A 27,990-nucleotide genomic window follows, 5' to 3' on the forward strand; every position below is an offset into this window, starting at 1 on the left:
AACTTCATAAAGTCTTGGGACCGATTCGTCTAGCAACTGAAGGCTTAGGGTGACGAGATGCCAATTTATTAACAAGTGAAGATATATTTGAATTTCTGTTAAATGAACTAAAAAATTTAAACACTGAAATAAGCTTGAAATAATTATATGCTTTGGAAGAACGAATTCAAGAAAGAAGACAAGTAGTATTACTAACTCTTTTACTGTATTTGCAAAATCCACAAAACATTTCTAGTTCAGCGAAGAAATCTAGTGCACTTTCTTAAGCTTCAAAAACTGAAATTATTAAGTTATCTGGAAAGATATTTTCTAGAATATTTCCAAATTCTTCTGATGAAGATAAAATCGAAGAAACTACTCATCAGAGTAATGCTTTTTTAAAAGAAGTCATGGGAAAATCAATTCTTAAGTTTCTTGAAGAAAAACTTACAAATCCAAAGACACTGAAAGCTGAGTTTTCATTATTTGAAGCAACGAATAAAAAAACAAAAAAGATTTGTTATTTCATACCATGAAAACTATAAAACTAAGTTCAGTAGCTAATGAATGTGTATTTTCAATTTCAGGCAATATTGTGTCCAAAATAAGAAAAAGACTTAGTCACTGTTCAATGGATATTATATGTTTTTTAAAATCCTACTTTCTTAGGAGAAATTAAAATTAGTGAAAATAATATAAATATTATTTGAAGTTTTTGTTTGAGTTTTCGTCATTTTGTGCAAGTAATATGTATATGCAATTCTTAATTTTTTAAATATATTTTAACTTTGACTTTGATATTGATTTCGTTTTTTGTTATTTTATATAAATTAAATAAAATATTTTTCCCTATTCTATTTTTTCTTACAAAAATTTGAAAACTTTCTAAAACCGTTTTTTTTGGAAATATTGAATTCGAAAACCGATTTTTGTATAAACCCTATTAATAACGAGCTAATCATAAATTAATTTTGAGTCAGTTTTGTGCTTCCAACTAGTGGTGAATTTTCAAAACAATAGATCTCACAATTAAAAAAATGAAAATAATTAAAATAAAGATTCTAATATTTAGTAGGTTTATAAAAGTGTGTACTCACAAACTTTTTAATTAAATTTATATAATAATAAACTTTACAAATTCTTCAATTTTTTTAGTTTCATTCACTTAATTTAATGCTTGATTATAATACTAGATTCTTTACAAGTTCTTAATTCGCAGCTGTACAAAAGAATCGGAACATCTCACTAAAGGCCTTTAAATGTCTGACTTTTCAGAAGCTATTATTTTTTACAGCTGAAAGCTGTCATCGGGAAGTAATTCAGCCAGCGACAAAGTGTATGGTGTGCAAAAGATGGCGTGGTGATTTGCTAACTCTTTTCTATTTTTCTTTTTCATAGCCGTCGGAATAGCCTTGAGAATTGAAACAAATTTCCTTGTGAAAACAATCCCTTTTGCTTCGTGTATTTCAGGTAAGCGTTTTCTTTAGAATATTATTTCACAACAAATAAGACAGTTAAGCTAATTGTCATTTTGTCGCATATAATTTATAGTTAGAAATGATTTTAAGTTCCATTGAATTGAGTGTTCATTAATAGTTGCCCTTAAGTCTTCAAAAATAATCCACAATCACTTTTTCCACTGACCTTTAAATTATGTTATTTTCCAATTTCATACGTTGAATTCGATGCTTTTCATTTATTATCTCGGAATTTATTATTCAAAGGAAATAGAAAATTTTGTAATATATAATAATTTCAAATTAATCTATTTTCTAAAAATAATTTTCTGATCTCTCGAACTTCAGCTTAACTGTAATTTCAACTTTTAAAGAGAGCGAGCTATTCATTTTTTCAAGCATCAAAACTCTGAGTCGGCAAATTCTGTTCTGAAACTATAAAAGCGAATAGTTTTTCACGGTCTCCCTTTCCTGCTTTCTGACTTTCCTTTCGGTAATCTATTCGGCTCTCACCATGGTTAGGTCAGAGATATCTTGACAAAAACTAAATTATGGAATTGAAATTATGAGGTATAAAAAGTGCTAAAGAATTTTTATATAAATAGATAAATAATATTTTAGCTTTCTTCCCGTACTTCTTTTGATTTTTACAGCTATTTTTTAAAACAACTAAAATATATTTAATTTTTATTTAATTTATTTCAATGAATTGTAGAAAAATAAACGTTCTTAGGATTTCCATTCGTAGAACTGAAATAGTTTCTCAAATGTTATGTAAGATAGCGCATGACCCTGTAGTGAATAGCTTATAAGCCAGTTAACAGCTACGCTCCCCGAGCAATTGCTTTTGTATCGTGGTCATGTTACTGGGCTGCGAACCAAAGGTCCCAGGTTCTATCCTCACTCATAACAATCCATTACAACCCTTTTCCCTTGAATTTTAGCTATATTTAAATGCAATAATTAAGCACAAATGTGATTTTATCATTCACTATTGATTGCAACGTGTGTATTAAGAAATGACCTAAAATGACTTTTATTAATATACCTATTTATAGCTTCATAATATATAGTAAAAATTCAAGAATGGATTTTGGAAAATTATTTCTTTTTTAGCTAGTTTCGTTTCAAAATCTGAGACAAATTTACAATATCAGTATAAATACTTTATGTACAGTTACATCGATCTAACTCGCTACTTTTTTGAAAAATCGCCCACGGTAAGATAAATAAATATATTTCCAAAAATGGTTGTTTCAGACTCAAAGATATCTGAAACCTAGAAATTCCTCAAATTTCATGATAGAATGCTCTGATTCTTACAATTATTTCTCTCTGAATGCTTCGCGCATTTGGAAAAAAACAATTCAGAAAAATAAAAAGATACTTTCTCTAACATGAAATATTGTATCATGATTATATTTCAATCTTGATTTATTTGTCCTATTTTCCTCTAGTTTGATTGAATCAACCGCTGCATTTTGTGCGCAGCTATTAGGGAATCATTCGACTTTTAGAAAGAAAATCAAAGTAAAAACATTATCATTTGTCCATGTTAATACTTCAGTTAATAATAAACTGAAATACAATTTTTTCCCTTAGTCATGACAGCTATTAAAAATGCATATTGATTACTCACTTACTCATTGTAGAGCGGAGTTACAAGTCATTACTATCTAATATTATTCTCCTTTTTTCTACTCATGTGATGTTTTTGTCGGATTTACAAATTTAGTAAGGGTAACGATTCTCAAATTCCAAAGAAGTGCAGCAATGAAAATAGTTTTTATTTATACCTTTGCATGAAAGATACTAAAAATCCATCATTTCACTTGTCAGTTACAACAACCTAGATGCCATAATTTTTGAAACAAAACTATTTTTACTAATTTTGAACTTTTTTCTAATATTAAAGAAATATAGATTATTATAACTAAAAAATCACAAAGAAGTTTTTTAGTTTTAAAATTATCTGAAAATGTATCATACTATGTGCCAAAATTTTTATAAAGAAAATATTATCACTTAAATTAAATTTTTAAAAATTTATTCACATTTTAAAAACTTCTTTCTTAATGACAGTCTAGAACCCAAGAAATAACTATATATTAAATGTGATAGCTTTAGTTTCAACGATTTATCTTGTCAAGCGTTTTGAACGATTTTTAAAACACGTACATTGCATGATTCAACTTACAAATAGTATTTAGCTATAACATTCTCATGTCAAAAAACATTGAAATTTTGATTTGTAGTGATGTTTGACTATATCGTAAGCAGTTCCATCTATAATTCGAAATTTGTTCCTATGACATTTCACCTTCCCTCTCAAAAGGGTGAAACAGACAATTTCTCTCTTATCTTACTTTCTTATCACGATACTGTTATGACAGAGACAGAGACATGTGACAGGGACGAGACAATTGAGGATTCAGATTTGCATCGATGAATTGTTTGAAAGAAAAACACAAGCAAAAATTCAAAATTATCTATTTTAAAGATTTTAAAAATGTGATAAGATCGCGACGATTTCCGAATTTTATAATGTTGCACACTGCCTGAGCAATTTAAACCATTGATTTCTATTGAGGTATACTCTAAGGTAAGTTATTTAGGTAAAGTAAGGTAAGTTATTTTTACTTGTTTCAATTCATTTATTTTGGGCAGGCATTTTGCAAGAGTTCCTTTTTAAAATTACAATAACATTTCTCTTAAACATTAAATTTTCACGACTTTTGTAAAAAAAACCCAATGATTGTTTCTAATTATACATAAATATAATGCATATAATAATAATAATAAAAATAGTCTTATTACTTTTACTTATAAAAATAAAATTAAAATATAAAAATAAATTTTAGACGGCATTTTCTATTCTATTCTAAGTTTTTTTAAAATTTTCTTAATCAATTTTAGATTTTAACAACATGTTTTACTTAAGATATTCCACCTTTGTTGAAGATCCTAATTAGTACGAGATCTCTTTCAATAAGTATGGAAACAGAGAATTATTATTTTATTATTTTTAACCATATTTCTGAAATGCTCACCAAATTTCCTGAAATAATCTGAATGCAACCAAATTTCTGAAATGCTCACCAAATTTCCTTAAATAATTTGAAATGCAACCAAATTTCGGAAATGCTTAGAAATTTTTTACCACCATATTTTATCAAAATAATTTATAAAATTCGAACTTTCAATATTTTTTATACCTCGATGCTCAAATTTTAACTTCCATCTAAATGCTAACCAAAGGGGGAAAGAATTCAAATTTGCATTATAAATTGTGTTTGCAACCAAACTAATAAGTTAATAAACAAATTTCTTCCCATTCTTAAATAGTACCTACTCACTACTTTTAAAACAAGATCAAGTATAAAATTTTCGTAAATATATAAATAAAAAAGGTAAAAGTTATTTATAGAGCAGTTTTTTAAAACGCACTTTTATTAGTAAATTTTTTCTTTTAAAATTATTCTTCACTTTTTATCTTCTAATTCATTTTTCAAAACTATATATATTATGGAATTTAAAAATCTATTTTTTCTCGGATTTGCTTCTCACTACCGCCACTGGAACATCAAATAAAATTTAATCAAATTATTCGATTAACTGACAAGCAAGTTCCTGAAATATTAAAATACTGAATTATTATTCAAAATGCACGATTGTACAAAAATTCAATTCGAATTCAAAATTAGAAAATGAGTGACAATGAATTATAAAAACCAATGTTTACAAACATGAAACATATTTATACAGATCTAAATGTGTAAAGAATACCTACCAATAATTTTTACGTCAAAATTAAAGTTTCGCATGTTATTCCTTCAATAACTTGCAAAACTCGGCAATTTTCAAAAGCATTGAAAAATTAATGTCATAATATAAAAACATGTAAACTAGTCTATAATAGGTAAAAACCTTATTACCTACTAGCCGCCTTTGGCGACCAGCCGGTTCGCCAATCTTAATGTTCGTTAAAATTTTAATAATTAAATATTTTATACAATTCCTACTTTAATAGCTTCTTCATCAAAATATTTTAAAACTTCAAATTTTGATTGTCATATAATTCATTCATAATATTATAAAGGCCTTCAGTCATAACGTCATATGTATCTCTCTCATTTTCTGTTAGCACCCGTAGAATTTATGCTTTAAATTAAAGTGGAAAGAATTAATCTTCAATTAATATAATAATATTTTTTACTGAAACAAAGCATTTTTTTCATAATCTGATTACTGAAAATAAAGTCACTCAGCGTTTAAACTTTATGAGCACTAAAGAAAATCTTTTTTAATTTATTTAATATCTCAAGAATTTGTCAACAAAATTTTCTTAGATTCATTATGAGCAGATCGATTCATTAACAATGTTTAATTTTAAATGCATCAAACACTAAGAAAATAAAACGAATCGTTTAAAATAAACGGTTGAAAACAGGTTTTAAAAAACTATTTAAAAAACGATGTACTTAAAACTATAAGCATATACAAAAAATATATAACTAACATAAATACATTTTAATTACAAAAGCATACAACGAACCTGAAAATAATTTAAATCCAGTCCGTATCCGTTGATAATAATTGTCAACACAATGCGGAATTCAGAACACAATGCGCATGCGTGTATTTTCAACGCCAGTTACGTAACGTAAATGCGTGATTTTTTTCTACGCCAGTTGGGGTAACGCTATGCGGATTAGACATTTTTAATTTCCTTTATTCTGTTTTATTTTAATTCAAAAGTACTTCAGAATGAATCTGAAACATGGATTAATTAACAATGTTTAATTTTAAATGCATAAAACATTAAGAAAATAAACAGAATCGTTTGAAATAATCCGCCGAAAAATGTTAACCCTAGCCTCATTACTGTTGGGAGAAAAAAAAACTGAAGCCTTACTCATTTAGCGGTGGGGAAAATGGAAGATTTTTTTGGCGGGAAAGTTAGTTTTTAATTAATAATTAAAATTCGAATTAAAAATTCGAAAAAAGGAACCCTAGGTGCACATTCCCGACCTCCAAGGTATACATGTACCAAATTTGGTAGCTGTGGGTCAAACGGTCTGGCCTGTAGAGCGCCAACAAACACACACACACACATTGAGCTTTATTATAAGTATTGATTATAGACTTGTTTATATCTTGGCGAGCTTTTCTCGCCTGAAGAATTCATGGTAATACAAATTTTGCTTTTGCAACGTTATACGAATGATAAATTTAAATTATAGAAGCTTTTCAAATGCCATTGTATATACTTACTTCTGTAAAGCAATTAAACTAATTAATATTTTATGAATTATGTACATGTAAAATTAACATTCACTTCTTAATTTCACATTAACTTTTATTAAATGCATAAAATTAAATATTATAGTTAACTACTTGCCCATCCCTTTTATTTATTTTCCAATTATATGTCACGTTTCATTAGAAGCGTATTACTTATTTCAGTTTAGTAGTAGTTTTTGTTTCTAAAGTTAATCTTTAATTATGGATGAAAAATTCTTATTTAGATACATTAGTTGAGCACTTCATTTTGTGAAGAAAAAAAAAAAAGAGTGATTTCTTCGAAACATCCTCACATACGCTCTAATAAATGTACTATCCTCTTTAATCTCGTATAAAATTATGGACTTCAGGAAAAACTGTAAAGGTCATAATTATGCCATAGAGACAGATACACATTCGGAAATTTGTTTTTCGGGCTATTGAAGATCTTAAATGTGGATATTCATCAAAATCTCGGTTTCAATGTTCTGACAATTATACTATTTTCTTTTTGTATACTTCGTATAAGAGAAATTAATAAGGAAGAATAATACATAAGGAAGAATAAGGAAAGATAAAATAAGGAAGAATAATACATAAGGAAGAATAAGGAAGGATAAAATAAGGAAGAATAATACATAAGGAAGAATAAGGAAGGGTAAAATAAGGAAAAATAATACATAATAAAAGAAGAAGAAAGAAGAAAAATTATCTGTAATACTGAATTTTATTATTTTATCAGGAATTATATTCAAGAGTCCTTTGAATATGTATCAAAGGTACCAAAATATGTCTTTCTGCCTACTAAGCAGCTAATACCAGACATTTTCAGGAGACAATTATTTTACAACAGAATTTTTAACATGGTAAAAATGTAATGTAGTTATTTCGTGGATACTAAGTACATCCTAAAGAAGAATTTCAATTTTTTCAAAAATTCCATTTTATTTCATTTTTAATTAAAAATCGAACAAATTATTATTGGGTTTTTCCTCAATCATTTCAAAGCATGTAATCGCACAAACCATTTTTATGCAACTAGTTTAACATTGAAAAAATTAGCTTCTTAGGGATGCTGATTTTATTATTATCAAACAATCCTTTCAATTTAATTTTAATTTTAAAAAATATTTTTTTTAATTTTTTAATATTTCTAAAAAATAAACTACAATATATTTCATTAATTTAGTAATTACATTTATAGCTTCACGCTCTGTGACATATTGAATATATATTTTTTGTTTATACCCTACCCCTGTTGTATAATTAGAAGTTGAAACTTAAATAAAGACAGGCAAATAAAACCTAAAACATAATTATAATTATGCTGTGATGTTTAGAAATTCGAATCTTCTTTATATTTTCTCCATTACTATTCAACTTTACTTAGAATGGAGTCCACAGATGAATCTCAGTCTTCCAGCGAACTGCCAGTATCACAATTTGTTGATGGATTCCAGATCCCTTTTATGTTCCCGACAGAAGAATTCCGTTCGGCTAAGCAGTACAAGCCACTGCCTGGTGATTTGTTCATAGTGACCTATCCGAAATGTGGGACGACTTGGGCCCAGCAGATTCTTTTGCTCATCTTTAGACAGGGAAAGCCCCTCGAATCACCAAAGGAGTTTTTTCTGGCGACTCCTTTCATGGATGTGAGAGGTAAGTTTTAAATTTTGCCAATACACAGGGTGATTGTAAAATTATGGGGCATATTTTTAGAGAAAATTGAATGTACTGAAATACGTAGGCTTAACGGAAAGAATTTACAATGTCCAGTCAACATATTTTCATGGATAACAATGTATTTTCACTGATTTCAAGCAAAGTGCGTACAGTTTCGGATACATTTGGAAAACATTGAATACATACTACGTAATTTGTAGTGAATCCTTTCGTTGCGGTAATCTGATCTGCCGAAGCAATATTATTAAACAGGGCAGTGTGCATACTGAGCGCCGTTTAAATATTAGCTAATGAAAGTTTGGATGTTGGCCTCAATTCTGAGTTCACTTTTGCGGAGAGATTCGTTTCCAATTGTTTTCAAAACATAATCTGAACTTTCTTTCTTGAAATAAAACAAATGCAGAATGATAGTAAACATAATCTATAAATAAAGAGAGCGTACATACAAAAACAAAAACGAAATCCTGCAATATTCCAGAATTGGCAGTATCGCTCTGACGCCAATTACACTCTGTGTTCATACGCACGGATCACCGAGTGGATATTGCCTGATTCTGGCATTTATCTCTTTGGCTCAAATCGTGCGAGCCGATTATATAGTACAGATTTCGTCTCCGCGGAGTCGGTGTTACCGAGTGGATATTGCCTGATTCTGGCATTTATCTCTTTGGCTCAAATCGTGCGAGCCGATTATATAGTACAGATTTCGTCTCCGCGGAGTCGGTGTTAGGGACGAAAGAGTTGATACTGCGCCCTATTTGCCATTTATCAAATTGCATACGATTTAGAAGGGCAATTCAGTTTGTGTACACAGTTTGTATTTCATTAAATCACCATTACAAATTTTATTATATTGTCGGTTATATAATTCACTTTAATGGCAATGAGTCAGTTGCCTTTAAAGTTGCCCCATCATTCTAGAAATGCCTGGTATATAAAGAGGCAGAGAGAAACAATTTTTCTTTCAACTAAGATTAATAAAAATAATGATGAATAAAAATAGTTATTTGATTAAAGAATAATATGGATTGCAGTTAAGTTGGATTATGAACACTTCGAATGATTTTCATCTTCTAATAGCGAATGTCTTACAAATATTTGCAAAAACGTCCGACACTGCCTGTAAGCTTTTAATAAGTTATCACATTTTACTTTTATTTCTTGGCTTCGTATTAGAAGAGATATCATAAGAAAATAAAATAGCTAGAATTTGACTGAAGTAGTTGTGAACTTGTCAAACGGGGAAAAAGTAATAATATTTTGTGGCAATACAACAACGATTTCTCGAGAATTATGTTTATAATAAAAATCAGCAAGAAATGTATACTATTGACATTACATCTAAAGGGACACTGTTAAGTATTATCTAATTATTAAAAAATCAATTATCTGTTTTTGTGTCAATACAAATAAATGAAATTCCCATAAAAATCTACAGGAAAATTATTATTTGCTGATGAAGAAATGTTTCTTTAAACATATAATATTTCATAGATCGATCACTTTCTCTTACTTCAATCATGCGTTTCATTCTTCCGAATCCACAGAAGAAGAAGAAAAAAAAACGGCACATAATTGTTATTTTAAAAACTGATGTTATTTATATTACATTTAATTTGGTTTTGAAAATTTGCAACAAAAACAAACAAATAAATATCATCCGGCAATTTAAATAATTAAGATGAATCAAGATCTTATAAACGTAATCAATTATTGTCGCGTATTAAAAGTCATTGCAAATCGTTACTGATCAAATTGCCATCTGTCATAAATAACATACAAAAAAAGCCCTGAATTTCGATTCAGCTGCTGCAACCAATAGCAATGACATTTCTGACAACATAAACTTACGACAACAAAACATAAACCACTTTGCATACTCATATGCTTTGGCAAATCAAACATACGACATTTTGATATAATAGTGACAAACATACGACATTTTGATATAATAGTGACAAACATACGACATTTTGATATAATAGTGACAATATGCTTCACCTTAATGTTATTCTACCATGCGCCGTTACATAAATTCGCAAAAAAATCGTAAGTTCTGTAATGGATTTTAAAATTAAATTAACACACCGCTCTTAGCGTGTACTGATGAGTATGGATTGACCAGTATTCATGAATCTGCAATACTTATTACAGGAGCAAAATCGGCTGAGAACATGCCACGTCCTAACGCCATCAAAACACATCTACCAATTCATCTGGTTCCCTGGTCTGAGCAAGCCAAGTACATCTACATCGCCAGGAACCCTAAAGATTGCTGCGTCTCCTACTTCCACCACACGAGGAGCATCCCAAAACACGGCTTCAGAGGTAGCTTTGATGAATATTTCGAATTGTTCTTAGCCGGTAACGTTGATTATGGAGACTACTTTGATCACTTAATGGGCTGGTATGAGCGCAGGTAAGTTGAAAATAATATAAAAATACAGGAAGATTCAAAAGCCCATGTAAAATAGTTTGAAAATAAATCATTATAGAAAGATGGCATCTGTATAAAAGCGGTAGTTATAAAAGAATTTATGGATAACATAAATTGAAATTTAAGCCTCATAATTCGTTAGCAGTTAATGGAGCGATTTTTTAAGTAGGGTACGAAACTGACCGGAATAGCGGGTTAGAGATGTAAATTGTGATCGTAGGGGGATTATGGGTAGATTGGGCCATTGATTATGGGTAGATTGGGCCGTATCTGATTTCACTGCCTAATTTCCACTAAAATTGTTACCGATAAATATCACAGGGAAAGAAATGAATTTCATTAATTAAACAATAACAGCAGCAATAATTAAAAAGGCAAGTCAAACAAAACGAAGACAACAACAGATGGTAGCAATAGAAGTTGACCTCGAAAACAACAGTAACTGTCGTAATTTTTAGAAGATAGACCATAGGAAAAAAAATAGTACACCGCTGTAAGTCATTTGACATTTCTAGAAGATAAACCATAGGAAAAAATGGCGCACCAAACTGGAGTTGTAAGATATTTGATATTTCGTCTTGAATGGAAACTGGAGCTGAAAAATGTAACTCGAGCGATTACATAACTGGCTTTATAGTGCGCCACTTCATTTTACTTTATGCTTCGGCCACCACAATCGCTATCACTCCCTAACCACACAGATCACATCATTAAACCACACATCTGTTGGTATGGCTGACATGTATTGAAGAAAGCTGTATTTCAATGTTGCGAAGAATTCTGGTTTGCCGCAATATATTTGCAGTATATCTTTCAGAAGCTCAGATATCATACACGAAATATCACGTATGAAAGTGCATGAAAAACATAAATATCACTTAATGTTGTAAAATTTCTAATTGCCTGACAGCTGAGCTCATATTCACCATATTTAAGCCTGTTATACCAACTAATTTCACATCTTATTTTTAAAAAATCACTCTACCAATTACAAAATTGTCTTCCGATTTAATTTGAAGGCCAAATTATGTACAATTCATGATTTCTATGATGAAACTGTAAAATTCAAGAATATAAATGTCAAACACATCATCACAAAGAATTCACTTATGTAGCAATTCATTTGTTCATTAAATGCGTTACATAAAAACTGAATATGATATAAAAAAAGATAAATTGTCTGTTTGGAAATTTAATGAGTTCAAAAACCCAATATGAAATTTAATTTTTTGTTGTTTTTGCTTCAGTACCATCAGCCATTCGTTGAAAAGCGTTGATTTTTCCGCAATACCAAGTTTTAAAAAATTGTAATAATTATAATAAAAAGATTCAAAGAGAAGTTGAGCAAATAAAATTAACTTCCTATAAAATCATATATAAAAATGAAGACAGAAATTTTTAGACAATTTTTACCTCGTAATACAACATGTCATGTGATCTCGTCCTAATATAATTCATTTAATTTTTGACTTTTTATCATTTTTAATTGTATTAAAGGAAAGTAAACTTTTCAACTAATAGATGGAAAATTACAGAAAGAAAAAGCCATTTTAAAGCCATTCTTTTTGGAATTTTTTAGTTCACGAAATTTCCAGACTTATTTTATTTGTCAAGTTTTTAATTTTTTACTCCTAACTTTCTATTTGACTATCATTTCTTTTTTCACTCCTTCATTTTATCTACTCTTCTTCCGTTTTTTTAATCAAACTATGTCTGTAAAAATTTCATCAGTTAACATCTGTCTGTAAAAATTTCATCAGTTGTATTCTTTTCCACTCCCTTTTATCATCAGAATTCTAATCCTTGTGAAATCAGATAAAAAAAATGGCGGAGAAAGAAGTGGTCATCTATTTTTTTTTTTTTTTTTATATTTCTGGACAAAAAAAATTGTGTAATAAGTACAAAGATAAGAATCATTTTACAGTTATTGCTCTTACTACTTAATTCAAGAGATGCTAATTAACGAGCTAATAACATTTTTTCCAGAATTTCATTTTATTTAACTTAACGTGAGAAATTCTATTGAAGATTTTTTTTTTGTTACTTCATGATATTTATAGTCGGATTTCTCCATTATATTCATCTGTATTCTTCTTTTTTTCACAGAAATGATCCAAACGTACTATTTATGACATACGAGGAAATCCAAGAGGGTACTGAAGCCTCCATTCTGAAAATGGCGTCTTTCGTTGATGACGAAAAGTATGCTGAACCTTTAAGAAAAGACCGCCAGTTATTAAACAATGTCCTGAAATTCAGCAGTTTTCAGTACATGAAAGAAGCTGCCCAGAAACGAATTGAAGCCGTCGGTTCAATGACGGACGACGAGATACAAAACTCGGATCTTCCGGAAGGAGAGAAGAGGAGGTATTTTAGAATCCGCCAACAGGTTGCGGAAAGGAAAGAACGGAATCCTCATACCATGGATAACATTCGTAAAGGAATCGTCGGAGACTGGAGAAATTACTTCTCCGAAGACCAGAGTAGAAGAATGGATGAAAAATTTGGTGAAAGAACGAAAGGAACAGAGCTCGGAAATCTATGGAAAAAATATATGTGATACTGTTTATTAAATTACTAGCCGCCTTTGGCGACCAGCTGGTTCGCCAGTCTTAATGCTTGTTAAATGTTCGATTAAATATTTTGTGTAATTTTTTCACTTTCACGCTTAAAATGCTCATGCAAGTTAAATTTTACTTTTATTTTGCACGAAGTAAATTGTTGAAAACAAGGGTTCAAATAATTTTTTACAAATTTATTAAAAACAGAAATTTAATTTATAGGTTAAAACATTGATATCATTAAAAAAGATATTTTTTTAAACTTCAATATGATGTAAAAATCATTTTTTGTAGGATAATATCTCTGGAAATTATAGCGTAGAAACGCCGAAATTTCGCTTAATTTTTAATTAATTAAAATTCTAATTCAAAATTTAAAAAAGAGCTCCGAGGTGCACATTCCCGACCTCCAAGATATACATGTGCCAAATTTGGTAGCTGTAGACAGAACGGTCTGGCCTGTAGAGCGCCAGCACACACTTGAGCTTTTTTATAAGATTGATTGAGATAGATTACTTCTGCATCTTTCAAATTATATATTTTTTCATTAATAATATATATTTTTGATTGCATTTTTTTATCACACTTTTGATTAAATATTCCTTTAACTAATAAATTTTGGAATAAAAAATGACGAAAAAACAGGTTTTTAATTCTAAATTGCATGATATTTTATTTGCCAGTCAATATTTTACAAATATAGAAATAAATGAGAGTGAGAAATTCAAATTCAATTAATTGATTTTCGATTCAAATTTTATTTAAAATATATTAATAATCACTACATCAACAAGGTTCTATTGTGACTTTTATCCACAGGTTTAATTTGTGTCCCACAATCGATGCGTTTGTTGTGATAAAAGTGTTCCAGACTATCAGGAACAAAAGCTGAAATTTGAAAATTTATCGACTTGGTATGAAAATAATTATGCAAAATCAAGCTCTTTAGCATGAATAACGAAAAAGTGACAATTTGTGAAAGATATATATTTTATCCATCTATTTGAAAACGTATCTAAGTTTTCTAGTTCGCAGAAAGACAGGTATAAATGCAAACATAAGCATCACTCTACGAATGTAGGGAGATTTAAAACGTGATGATTCGTCAGAATCTTGCATTCTGTTCGTCAGAATGACAATGACAATATTATATATATATTTTAATATTTTAAATATTTTATTTTAGAATATATATATCATGGAGGGAAGATACAGATGAGTGAATACACTTGCCTCTTGAACTTTTCAAAGAGTTTAAACAGTATAGTTATATTAAGTCATATTGACTTTTTTTTTTTTGAAAGTTTTTCAAAGACTGTTTTGGTACTCATAATTTTGAGTCATAATCAGATATAAACCTCAGTAGGTATCTCTGTCCAAAATGAAGTTCTATATCATCTTAAGAATGTTTGATTTTCGACTGTTTTTGCGAGCACTAAACCTGTATGTAGTACACTAGTAGCAGAGAAGTTCTCATGTGAAACTAAGTCTCGAATCCAAGATCCTCCGGTCATAAAGACTGTCCCAAGAATTTAATAGTTAGTTTTAATAATATTTCTGTGGCAAAAGAAATCTGTTCTAATTCTGCAAATTTGATAAATGATACTCTCTGATTTATTTCATTTTGATTATTTTATTTCGAAAAACATTGTAATGATAAGGATTATTTAACTTTTTTTTCTGACGTTAAATATCTGCATTGTTTTCTATGTAAGATGTATTTAAGATATGTTTTTCTATATATTCTAATTAAAGAAATGCAACCAAAACTTGCCTCAAGAATTATCGCTACTAAAACCTAATCAATCATTAAATCATTAGTTGTTAACATGCTTCATTACGAATTGAATATTAGAATAGGTACACCGAATCACAAAGAAAGCCTTCTAAAAAAATGCACCTTAGTTAAGTTTTGATTGCGCATAAGAGGCGCTATTTGCTGGTAAATTTATGGACCGATTTATTATAAAATTCCGTAACAGTCATAAAAATGATTCGTGAAATGCATTAAAGACTAAGAGAATAATGAAACAAATTACGAATATTTTTATTAGTGTACTAAAAAATCAACTCAAAATCAAAATAAAACTTGTAAAAATGTGATTTGCTATAGAACTTTGCTTAAATTATATAGCTCAAAATTTATATATACATTTTTAATTTTAATAAATCATTCATTCTCTTCTAATTAATTCTCTTATTAGTCAGCATTTTCGTGACTTTTTTCCGAAACTTCAGACTTTTTAAATAATTATTCTTAATTTTTAACATCTTAATTAAAATCAGTACTCAACTGCTTTTATTATTAAAAGTTATATATCTGTCTCAAACAGTTGTTTACAGAATAATAAAGATTACAAGCAGAGCAAAATGATAAAAACGGCATGCAGATAAGCAAAGCTGGTTACGAATTGCAACATCGGTTATCATTCGAAAATTCCTGCAAGGAAGAAATATTTCGCAATGTTTCAAATAAGGCGCGCTTTCTGGCAGTAATATAAAACAATTATCTTCTTCTTAATCGAATGTCTATCTGAATGATAAGGAGGGACGAGGCGGAAACCATTTGGATGAGCGTTAGAAACTGAATATTTTCTTTTACAAAGCACTTCAAATATCTTCCATTTGTAGTGTTCCAAGGATTCTCTTTTTAAAAGCAAGTACATTTTTCTTTATCTTATTTTTACCATTAATGGTAATTAAAAATGTTTTAAAAACAAACTTTTATTAATATATTAAAAGTTCTTGGTTTAAAAATGAAAGAGTGAAGAGCATTAATAGAAAGATTATTATTAAGTTACAATTTTTCATCACTTACGCTTCATTTTTAGAGAAAGTTTAAAGATTTTCATTCTTTCTTAAGACATTACTTCTCATCATATTCCTTCCAGATTATACTATTGAAAAGATGTCATTCCAATTTTAGATGACTTCAATATTTTTGCTTTGAAACTAAAATTTATTACGAAAATTTTTTTTATGCCCAATGGAAAGCGAGTTTAGAATCTTATTTTATTTATTAGAATATTATTTCATAATGCATTTTTATAAACGTTGATTAATATTATGATAATTATTTTTCTCCTGTTCACTACCAGGTGGAACCACGCATAACTAATCAAAATTTCGTTAAATCAATCGTTTGTTTGATAACTAATTTAGGATAATATTAAAATTGTACATTATCACAGGAAGTCACAGACCTTAAAATAGTACATTATTTTAAACCTTCAAAATTCGGAAAATGAGTGAAATATCGACTTTAAAACTCAATTTTACAAATATGAAATAAATGAAAGGAAATAAAAGTATGAAAAAATTTAACTTATTCTCATTTTTGATGGTTCATGAATTTTATATCAATAATTTTGGCACAGTTTTTTTCTTGAAAGAATTCTAATTAATATAAAAGGACCAGGTGTCTCTGTTTTATTCATTCCTTTTTTTAGTAAACTAGAAAACATGCCCGTCTAGACCAGTTGTTTCCCATTTACAGTATCTCAGATATGATCGTCACAAATTAACTAACGAAAATTATTGTTGAAAATCTCATGTACATTGGTAAAATGCTCAAGAAATTAATATATATATATATATATATATATAATTGAAATGCATTTAGATGTAAATGTAGAGTGTCATTAAATGTAAACCATGAAGGGTAGGAATTCTATAAAAACTTCACAAACACTTAAATAAAAAAATATTTAAAAAAAAAAACGAAACAAATAGTGGTCTACTAACAGGAAAAAAAAAGGCATTATCAAATATAAAATTTTAAAAAACAATGAACAAATATAATATAAATTTCCAACTTCTTCATGAAGTAAGAATGTAATGAATCAGCAAAAATATAATGAAAGTTTTAGACCTCAGATCATTGATCTTTGTTACAATCTGGCAATATACATGCAAATATAGTTTGCAACAACTGGTTACAACATGCAAATATAGTTTGAAGGTTGCAATGCATAATTAATTTTATTTTCGCTTAGTTTGATTCGCACACCGACAATGAATTTTAATACTAAACATAAAAATTAAAATAGCTGCTAGAGTCCAAAATAGAAGTTGGAATTTCACATCCTATACTGACGTAGCCCAAAAAAGCAAGGATATTTTTAATTCAGCTCAGCGTTATTGACGGTGGTGGGCAAATATGTATATACTGATAGTTCTTTCAGTAAATAATCAGTAGTAAACAATAAATAGTTGAAGCGTGAAAGTCCGTCTCACATCTTTAACGGACACGTTATTCGAAGAGAGTGTGGAGGATGAGATTTTGGATAAGACGAATCCCTTTAAAAAACAAAACAAAGGCCTTTATTTTATGTCGACTAAAAGACATTGGTACTGAAAGTTATTGCCAATATAGACTTTTATGGTATTATCACAGATGCATATTACAGTTACAGCTAATATAAGAGTATGAAAATGTTAGTTGGAATGTTGGTGGATAATCACTAAAATTCGAATCCGTAAATCCCCAAAAGGGTATAGGAAATTTGATTCACCAATATGGAAAATACCTGAATTTCCACGGTGATTCTGATGAATAGTAAACCATGATTGTACATAACTTTTTGATAATAAATTCCTTTAATCCTCTTTTCAAAAAAAAAAAAATGCTTATACATATTGGTTTCCTTTCACTACACTATGAAGCAAACTTAACCGCTACTCCGACCCACCCGAGAGCACATGGGAAAATCCGAATGACAGGACCGCAGCTACAGCAGCACTGGCGGGAACTGTGGTTGAGTCCTAAGGGCCATCACTAGCCACAGTATAACCCTTCCCTTAGGAAATACGTCCCGTATATCGATGGGAGTAAACCGACCCCTACCTTTTTCTGTCTTAACAGAGTGGTGAAAACCAACTACCGTGCAGGAAGCTTCTCATCCTCGATTATGAGATGCCCCCTAGTGGGAGTCCTTTATTATATAAGAAAAAATGAAATACGGATATCAAAACACCGCAAAAACGCACACAAACAGCACGCAAGAATCAACAACACACTCATATAAATAGCAAATCACTGATTAAATAACAGGGCATAATAACAACGCAGCAATCGAACTTGCACCTCAGTTACATTTCAAATACAGAATTCAATCGATTGACTAACTTTAGCATATGACTTTTTATAAGTTTTCCAATAGAATATCGAAAAAAGTAGAAGGTTCACCAGACTCGGTTCGTAAAGAAATAACATCAGAATTCTAATTTTTTCCAGAACTTCATTTTTGACGTCAATTATCAATAGAGCCATTGGCATCCATTCAGAATCGTCTCAAATATATGTAAAACTCTCTCCTTTTAATATATTTATATCGTTTCTTCCTATGACAGGTTCTATAAATAATACGCCATGTCGGAATCTCCAGCAACTCTTCCCATATATGAAATCGAGGGGTTAAAGATGCCTCTCATGTTTTCACCAGATGCCTTTCGTTCTGGAATTCAGTACAAACCGAGACCCAATGACGTCTTTATCGTCACTTATCCCAAATGCGGAACCACTTGGGCACAACACATTCTCCTTCACCTTTTCAGCCGGGGGGAAGCAGTGGACGAAAATAAGTTCTTCAGTGCAACTCCTTTCCTGGAAGTAACAGGTGAGTGATCGACAGTCGTGAAAGAATAATATAATATGTGACCTGAAAGTAAGAACCTTTTTGACATTAAGCATTAAACTGGATGGAGTGTCTAGCCCTCGATTTTCTGGTAAATTAAATAATATGACACGTTAAGTTTTTCTGCGTGTAAGACTCTGAATCTCCGGAGTAGCTGAAGTAACTCTGAAGTTCCGGAGTAATCACAATATGCTGAATATTCTTTTGCATATACGAGAAATATATGCAAAATGAAGTATTCAGCAACTAAATTTTGGCAATTTATTTCGCAATATATATCAAAAGCCATAACACAATGTACTTTTCCCTCAATTCTAAACAAGCATAGTGGGAACAAAATAGCAACGAAGCAATGAAAGAGAGAGCATCAACAGAATGGTATGCCCGAACACATTCGAATGCAAATTAGTATAGCATAAAGATTCCCAGAAAATATGTCACATATTAACCAAACTGAAATCGGCATTTGAAGCAAAAGGCCATAACGCTTAAGTCGGGGAGTGTAGTTTTTAGATGGCAATGTAAGATCTCATACATCAAATGACAGCGTAGAACATGTTCGATATCTGGAGTGGGGTATACTGAATCTTCCAGGTACAACTCCAGTTTTGCCCCATTGTGTCTGTGGACCTCATTTTTCTTGCGTTGAAGCCATTATCGAAATGCCATATACTTTAGAAGTGCAATAGATTGTGAAAAAATTTCCACTCAGGGCATCAACTTTATCCAGAGGCTTTCATGAGTTTCACTGTATAACAAATATTTTAATACCGATGATGACTACCAGGAAAAATAGATATAGGAAAATAGAATTTATCTTGGGAACATCCCTCGTAATAACATAATTTGAATCATTTCGTGTTTCAGAGAAGAAAACCGAATATGTAAATATGTTTGGAACGTCTTTCCTTTGACTGATTAGGTTCAAAAATTGATACAGACATGTAATTTTGATTATAATATCACATTCCTTATGTAATTCGTGCTATTTTCGAGTCTTTCAGTCCTCGTATACAAGCAAATATACAAACAGTCAACCCACTAATGTATTGGGTTTAATCTTTGATATGTATCTATAATTCTGATGCTAAATTTGTGAAGCAAATTTTATCCATGTGGTTGTTAACGTTTTTTAGCTATTGTGTTCTCAAGCAGGCTGATTTCCTGTGGACGAATTCCTTCCAAATTTCAAGAGAAATCTCTACTTTTGTCATATAGACCACATATTAAACTGCATTTATCTGTATTATTGAGTTTGCAGAGTTCACGTATTCATTTACCAGTAGTCAAATAGATGTAATTCTAAAAATATGATCTTTCGGACTCAAAGATATCTGAAATGTAAATATTCTATATTATTTCGAAGTCGAATATTTTAAAAATTCCAATACTTTTTTTGTAAAATTAATATATGATCTTTTCTTCAAGAGTAATGGAACATACATGGTATGGATGTGTTCATATTTCCACTAACGCCCCTATAATTATTTCAACTTCATGAATTTTCTTTTTTTATTCTAATATTTTAAAACTTTTATGACATTATTTATTTAATAATTAAAGTGATTCGGAAATCTGCAATCATTTTTAACTCGGCTGTCAGATTTTCAAACCTTGCAGAATCCGAGACTTTCATAGAAGTATGAAACAAGAAATTGACTCTCCATTTTAGATGATCACTTACTTTTCATTATTTAAGGCAATAATTATGTTGGCATGATGCTTTTAGTAATTTCCTTGTACGATAGTATAAGAATTTAATATTCACTTGTTTACGTTTTTACTTTTTGTGATATAAAACATGTGTTTTTAACTTATTAAAGAAGTATAGTATAACAATTTAATCTTTTTCCGCATTGCGTATTTTGTTTATTATTATGCTTTTTGCTCAGATATCTGGTTATACTGGAAGGCATTTTGGACTAAGTTTAGATCAGTAGTATACATTATTTACTGTCAACACTATTTTTTTCGTCTAATGAATAACTTATGAATGAATAACTTGTAGCAATGAATAAGATATTCAACTTTATAACGATATAATAATTTTAATCAAATTTTGTCACCTTAATCAATTTACGTTAACATGAATCGTTTGTTTAAAATTTAATTTAAGATTTCGACATGATAGACATTATGACATCAAGCATGTGCAGTTTTATCACCCCTTTTTCTTTATTTTTCTCTTAGACTTTAACTTTAATGAAATGCACAAAATATTTATATATCTCACAATTTACAGAATTAATGTTAGCCTAAAAATATTCTCATTCTGAAAATTTTTAATATTTTGAAATAAGGTAATGAATTACTTTGATGTAAGCTGAAAAATTATATTTATTATTTTTGCTTAGTCGCCTGAAAGCCATTAAAATATTCACTTTAAATATTTTGTTGTATGTGGTTATATAAAGGAAAAGTTGTTACAAAGGAATATTCAAAACTAATTTTGAATACCTTAATAAAAAATCGGTATTAGCTCTTTTTAATTTTAAAGTATTATGCAAATGAATTTTATGCAGTAATATACATAAAAATTACTAAACAAAAATATCAAAATCAATATTAATTTTTAATTAATTAAAATTTTGAACACGCTTATTTTAGTCAGCTCTCATTAATTCGGTTTTCGTTCCAAATTGGGCAATTCTAGGTTTAACGGTCTACCTTATTATATATGATATTTGCATTTCGCATGACAAAATTTACACATACTATCATATAAAAAGCAACTTATTGAATATCTATTTTCATGTATATTCTTTACCTTTCATTTAGGCGCCAAAGCAGCAGAAACAATGCCAAGACCTGGAGCTCTGAAAACACATCTTCCTTTTCATTTGACACCATGGTCCGATGAAGCAAAATACATTTATATAACCAGAAATCCTAAGGACTGCTGCGTTTCATATTACCACCACATGAAAAATCTTCCAGGTCATGGATTCAAGGGAACATTTGATGAGTTTTTCGAGTGTTTTATTTCTGGAAATATCGGTTACGGAGATTATTTTGATAATCTTCTCGGTTGGTATGAACATAGGTAAGTATTTCTAAATATGTAAGCATGAATCTTAAATTATTTTAGACTTCATATATAAAAAGATAGAAATTTCATGCACTTTTATCAAACGCATCTTTATATTGAGTTCACTTATGATTTTAAATCTTTCATGTATGTGTTTCGTAGCGCTTTTCAAATCTTAAAATAATTCTAATAGAGATTCTAAATAACATTTTAAAAATATAAACTAAAATTTTCAAATTACAAGAAGATAACCTCTTGTTACATTCTGTATTTCATATATGGTAGTATAATCTAAATGGTGAAAATGTCATTAAAATTTTCTGATTTTAAAAGAATGATTCATTCTGACATTATTTCGTTTCCAGTATAATTTATCATTGCGTTTTGACTAGAATTGAGACGATCTTTGGAAAGTAACGAGAGCCGTTATTGATTTTAAGCACCTTTTTATGGAACACTAAAGTTATAACTATAAGTTTGATTTTTTTTATAAGATGAGAAGTCAAAAAATAAGTTGTGCTTATTGGCAGTTGGTAATTATTTTAAATAGATCATTGTAATTTCGCGAGGTTACAAATAGATATAAGAGCTTCGAAGGAAAAAGGAATTGCTTTTCTCAGAAAGCAGGTTTGGAGAAAGGTTCATAATGACTCAGCGATTGCAACCGTACTCCAAATAGAAAAAGTTCACTTTTTATTGGCTAAACGATTCAATAAAAAAAAATCGTCTTGAAATTGTTGTTGTGTACATACAATAACATTGCCGGCAGTATTCAAGTGATTCAAGCAATTTAAAAATGACCGCGCGTGATACAAGCAATTTAAAAATAACTGACGACTTAACTGAAAAAATCATAACTATTGTCCTTTTTAGGAATTAAAAATGGATTTTTATATTATTATATATGTGCATTCATTAGAAAAAAGTGTAATGAAAACTTAAGGTGCTGCCTAATTGCAAGAATACAAAAAAAACCCTATAAAAATTAATACAAATTATTTAATCAATTTCAAATTAAAACATCACTTTATTTAAATAATCAATTCAGACGACCATTAAAATGAAATAAATATATGCTATTATACAAAGTGCAAAAATAAAGATCAGATTGATTCAGATGAGAGACTACAACAATTTTTTTACTATTTCAAAGGTTGATTTAAAAAATATAAACATTTGATTTGGTAAATCGACTTAACAAAAAAAAAAAAAAAAAAAAAAAAAAAAAAAAAAAAAAATTCTTGTCAACAATATATACAATTAAAAAATGCATCATTTTTAGGAACTTGTGCGGAATTTTATGTTATTATCAAACAAAAGAAGAAGAAAAATGTGAGTGTTCTAGAAGTTAAAATACCGTTGCCAATATTCATCCAGCTCAGTTATGAACTTAGATAATTTGCTTGGGGAAAATGGCAACATTAATGTTCTTCCATAAACCAATTTTCATTCACAAGACATCTTTTTTACCGAAGAAGCCTTTCCACGAATCAAATCTCGATTTAAAGTATATCTCTTTTACTTTGTGACCCAGTAGATAATTAAACTGCAACAATGCAACTGAAAGGCAAACTTTTCGTAAATTTAATTTTTATAGCAGTAATTTCTTTACTTAAAACTCCGCTTCAATGTCATGTGAAATTAATATTTATGTAGTATTCATCTAATAACTAATAAGTATAAATATAAAAAATCAATTAACAAATTCATTTTATTAATTCAAGTTAAAAGAATAATTAGTAAAAATTAGAAGACTCTTTTTAAAACAGAATTGGAAATTAGCACAAAAAAACTTATTATATTCACTGTTAAATTTGCAAAATTCTAGAAGTAATAAGTAACATAAAAAGCATAATATTGACACGACGAAAAAGATTCTTTATTAATTCATTCCATTCCATTTTGTAACAGATTATTTGTAACATAAAAATTGACACGCAGTATGCAGCGAAGTATACTTCACACATATTGCAAAATTATCGTATTTAAAACATAAATAATAATAGAGAAAAAAAGAAAAATCCAAACTGAACTCCACAAAATCAAAATTTTCTAAAAATGCAGTAAATTCTTTAATATTAGCAATATAATTATGAATATTAATTTCTTATTTACTGCAGTATTTCTACAGAAATTTTGAGCCAGAATCTGATCTTAATTTTACTGATAAAAGAATTATTAATTAAATTTTATTATAGAAATTATAAAAATAAGTAGCAATAATAATAACAAAGATAATAATAAATAGAAATTTGCAATATTAGCCAATTACATATTGATATTATTTTAAATCGCTTTTATTATTAACATATTACTCAGCAATAAGCAACAATTTTCAAGGAATAATGAATATTTAGACATATTCTTTCATAAATAATTTAAAATGCTCTAGAAACTGAATAACAATAAAATAAAAGTTCATTATTTTAAATACAAGAACAAAAATAAATTTTGGAAAAGAGTAAATCATTTAAATCATCTTTGATAAAAAAAAATGTGAAACATTTTAAACTTACCACTCTCATCTCGAAGAATCTTGAATAATAGGAGTAAATGCCCTCGATTTCTTATCGTTTTTTGTTAAAAGTAAATCATATCAAATGGTGATAACATTCACATGCAAAATATGAAGAATAGGATACATAGGAAGCTCAGTCTGTTAACTTTAATCAAAGAAAAGAATTCCAGAATACATTAAATGCATCAATAAAAATTAATTTATCATCTCTAAAGATTCAAAATGATATATTTACTATGTTTTTTCGTTCGAAATAATGGAACTAGAATCGTTTGGTAAGTTTCAGTTTCTAAAAATAAGAGCTACAATCATTTTATCAAATTCCAAAATCTTCTGATTCATCTTCTTTGCGACTTCATCAGTAATTTTCTATTTAAATTTTTGTTTTGCTTTCTAATCTGTGGCAACCTGAAGAGATATAGCCAACCAATGAAAAAAATCTATAATTTTGATTCTTTTTTACGATTTACGTGATTCAACTTAGACATCTCAACTCTATGAAAAAGCGCTTTTTATTTCTGTCAAAATGCAAACGATTATTAGAAACGTAAACGAATTTTCATAAATAGTAGTTCAAATAAGCTTTTTTTTATGATGTTTGTAATACAAAATTTAGATTGTTCTTTTTTTTTGAGTCTATAAAAGCTATTTTCTTTTAAATATTTCTGTTTTTTCATTTATCTGGTGATCTTTGTGATCATTGGAGTAAAATTAAATTTAAAAGACATCCGCTAATTTTGTTTGTAATAATTGTCATTATTTACAGTAACAATGTATTCTATGGTTATTATTAAATAACTTAAGAAAAACAGATGCCGACTAACTCAAATAAAATTAGATTTAAGGTCTGATGAACTACAGTCACAAAAAATTAGATATAACACAATTAACACATAAAACAATTTAGACAAATATTACCGATGCTACATTTCCGACAGTTAGAGGTTGCTACCTGGTTCTATCCATCGCCGTTAGAGGGCTATCTTGCTATGTGTTACATTGTTTTAATGAAATTCAATCTAATGTAAATATTTCATCAAATCCTTCAATAGCTCGTTTTTTATCACTTGCTATAAGTTTCAAAGAAAGAAAAATAGCTTTGGGAGATATTAACTTCAAAGCAAAGTCTTCGCTTTTGTTTTATTAATATATCTTATTTTTTTAGATTTTAATAACGTTATCTGTAAATTGTATAATGTAAAAATCGTTACATTTAAAATTTAATATCTGATTTAGTTAAACTAAATGAAGACAGATTAATCAAGCCTTAAACGTTATCATTAGAAATTTCAGTTTCCTATTTTTTTCGATCTCTGTCACTGATTTTCAGATAATATCTTGAATTTCAAAATTCTCAGTTGAGAGCATTTTATTTAGTAACATTTGATCCACAGGACAAAATTGTTTTCAGTAATGACCTTACGTGTTTCTTAGGAGCAAAAATTCACAGTTCGCTCGGTGTTTCGACTTTTCATCAGACCACAAACAACCATCCATTGAGAAACATAAGAAGTTCGACACAACACAGCAGCAGAGTCCTCCAGCATCCAATACTAGAAGGGAAGAATAGCATTGCGTGACCTAATGAGAGAACAGTTTAGTTTAGTTATATTAACGTCGCATTTTAAAGCAACACTAGGGCTGTTTCAGGACTGACTTCGTAGTAATGAGCCGCGGTTAGATGAGGAGGATGACACCTGAGCTGACAACACCCTCCAAACTTTCACACCACATCAGCTGGAGAACGTTGGCCCCGACGATTCAACATACATCAAACCCGCTTACACGGCGGTTTTTTGGTAAATTAGAGTCTCGAACTCGAAACCCTCCTGTCTCATAGCCGAGACATTACCACTAAGCCACCGCGACCCAGAATAAGTGAAGAGAGAAGTCAATTTATTGACATTTGCATCGTTGCCCAATGTTTTCTAAAATTTGTATGAACACAACTAAGTACTCTGTCCATGCAATGATTCTACCAAATGTTTTTAATAATTAACTGAAAACTTAATAAATTTCTAGCTCTGAGAAGTTCGTCGTAATATTTTTTCTTATTTTGAGAATCAAATATGTCAAATTTCATCAAAATATCGGATAAAAATTACAAAAATATATAAAAGCTAAACGGATACAATATTCTTCTTCGTATCTGTCAATTCATTCCCGAATTTCAGTTTTTCAAATTATTCTATTTATGTTTTGAATTTCATTTGGTCCTCGTTGAATTTCCATTTCTCTTTCAGGAATGACCCCAACGTCCTTTTCATGACCTACGAAGAAATGAAAGAAAATCCGGAAGCTGCCATCTTGAAGATGGCATCGTTCATTGATGAAGAGGAATACGCCAAACTCCTGAGGGAAGACCCCGAGAAGCTGCAGCGCGTGCTGAAGTACAGCAGTTTCAAACATATGAAAGAGGTGGTCAACGAATCCATGAACAACCTGTTCAACATGTCCAAAGAGGAGCTCTTCAAGTCTGATCTGCCGGATGAAATGAAGAAATCTTTCGATTCAATGCGTGAAGAAGCAAAGTTGAAAGGAGATAAACCCGAAGCTAGCAACTTCGTTCGAAAAGGAATCGTTGGAGATTGGAGAAATCATTTCTCTGAAGAGCAGAGCAAGCGCATGGACCAGAAATTTGCGGAAAGAACGAAAGGAACGGAGCTTAAAAATTTATGGAAAAATTATATGTGATCTAATGTCTCGACGAATGAAACGGAGTTTAAAGAATTGAGGGTTATATTCCAAATAATGAGAGTTTCATTTATTTATAATTATATAAAAAAATGAATCTATTATTGTTCGTTCAAAAAAATTCTGCTTTATGAAACATTTGAAATTTTTTATTAGTAGTTGAATCATTGACTTCAGCACCATTTCGTTAAAGTAATCAAAATGTGTTTTTTTACATTATAAAACGCCTTAGATCATATAAAAAGCAGTCTTATGAAGCATTCTTGGGAATATAAATTCCTTGAAAAGAATAATAACTAAGGAATATGAAAATCTCTGAATGAAAACTGCAAGAAGCTGATACAGAATATAATACAGAAAAAGTAAATTATAATTCTCACAGAATTAAATTTCAAATAAAATATTCTGTCTTAAAATTTTTAATCCATTATTTTCTTCATCTATTTCATTGATCTTTTTGATGTCGAGTGTTTTTAAAAGAATAAACGATATTCATAGTGAATCTAAATCCATAATCAAATAGCATAACAATCAATAAAGATTTGTTTTCGAAGAAAAAATGTAACAATAATTTTTGTCATTTCTTTCTACTGTTATTATTTATCCAAAATATGACAATCAATTTAATAAAGAGTTTTGCATTTAATGAACTCATGTTTTGCAATAAAAATTCATGAAAGAAAAACTGTATCTGTATGATTATTCAAAAATGTT

The 27,990-nt window shown here is 29.2% G+C and overlaps 2 protein-coding genes across 3 annotated transcripts; both read left to right on the forward strand.

Moving 5' to 3' along the window:
- The first annotated feature begins 1,290 nt into the window (after positions 1-1,290).
- LOC129965640 (sulfotransferase 1B1-like) lies at positions 1,291-13,478 on the forward strand. 2 transcript variants are annotated; one of them, XM_056079714.1, is made up of 4 exons: positions 1,291-1,449; positions 8,110-8,378; positions 10,557-10,821; positions 12,946-13,478. In XM_056079714.1, exons 2-4 carry the CDS (start codon positions 8,111-8,113, stop codon positions 13,397-13,399), a joined length of 987 nt encoding a protein of 328 aa, XP_055935689.1. In that variant the 5' UTR covers positions 1,291-1,449; position 8,110; the 3' UTR covers positions 13,400-13,478. The 2 variants fall into 2 exon arrangements, with proteins under 2 accessions (XP_055935689.1, XP_055935690.1); XM_056079715.1 differs by lacking the exon at positions 1,291-1,449 and adding an exon at positions 3,835-4,038.
- A 2,206-nt stretch (positions 13,479-15,684) lies between these two features.
- LOC129965641 (sulfotransferase 1 family member D1-like) lies at positions 15,685-27,912 on the forward strand. Its single transcript, XM_056079716.1, has 4 exons — positions 15,685-16,056; positions 18,753-19,018; positions 21,815-22,079; positions 26,826-27,912. Exons 2-4 carry the CDS (start codon positions 18,772-18,774, stop codon positions 27,274-27,276), a joined length of 963 nt encoding a protein of 320 aa, XP_055935691.1. The 5' UTR covers positions 15,685-16,056; positions 18,753-18,771; the 3' UTR covers positions 27,277-27,912.
- The last annotated feature ends 78 nt before the right edge of the window (positions 27,913-27,990 follow it).

The sequence above is a fragment of the Argiope bruennichi genome, chromosome 4, assembly GCF_947563725.1.
Source record: "Argiope bruennichi chromosome 4, qqArgBrue1.1, whole genome shotgun sequence".
In the NCBI taxonomy this organism is placed as follows: Eukaryota; Metazoa; Arthropoda; class Arachnida; order Araneae; family Araneidae; genus Argiope; species Argiope bruennichi.

Coding starts and splice junctions, on each gene's coding strand:
- LOC129965640 (XM_056079714.1), top strand. CDS start 8,111: ATGGAGTCCACAGATGAATCTCAGTCTTCCAGCGAACTGCCAGTATCA. Junction 8,379..10,556: donor TCCTTTCATGGATGTGAGAG/GTAAGTTTTAAA, acceptor TACTTATTACAG/GAGCAAAATCGGCTGAGAAC. Junction 10,822..12,945: donor ATGGGCTGGTATGAGCGCAG/GTAAGTTGAAAA, acceptor TTTTTTTCACAG/AAATGATCCAAACGTACTAT.
- LOC129965641 (XM_056079716.1), top strand. CDS start 18,772: ATGTCGGAATCTCCAGCAACTCTTCCCATATATGAAATCGAGGGGTTA. Junction 19,019..21,814: donor TCCTTTCCTGGAAGTAACAG/GTGAGTGATCGA, acceptor CCTTTCATTTAG/GCGCCAAAGCAGCAGAAACA. Junction 22,080..26,825: donor CTCGGTTGGTATGAACATAG/GTAAGTATTTCT, acceptor TTTCTCTTTCAG/GAATGACCCCAACGTCCTTT.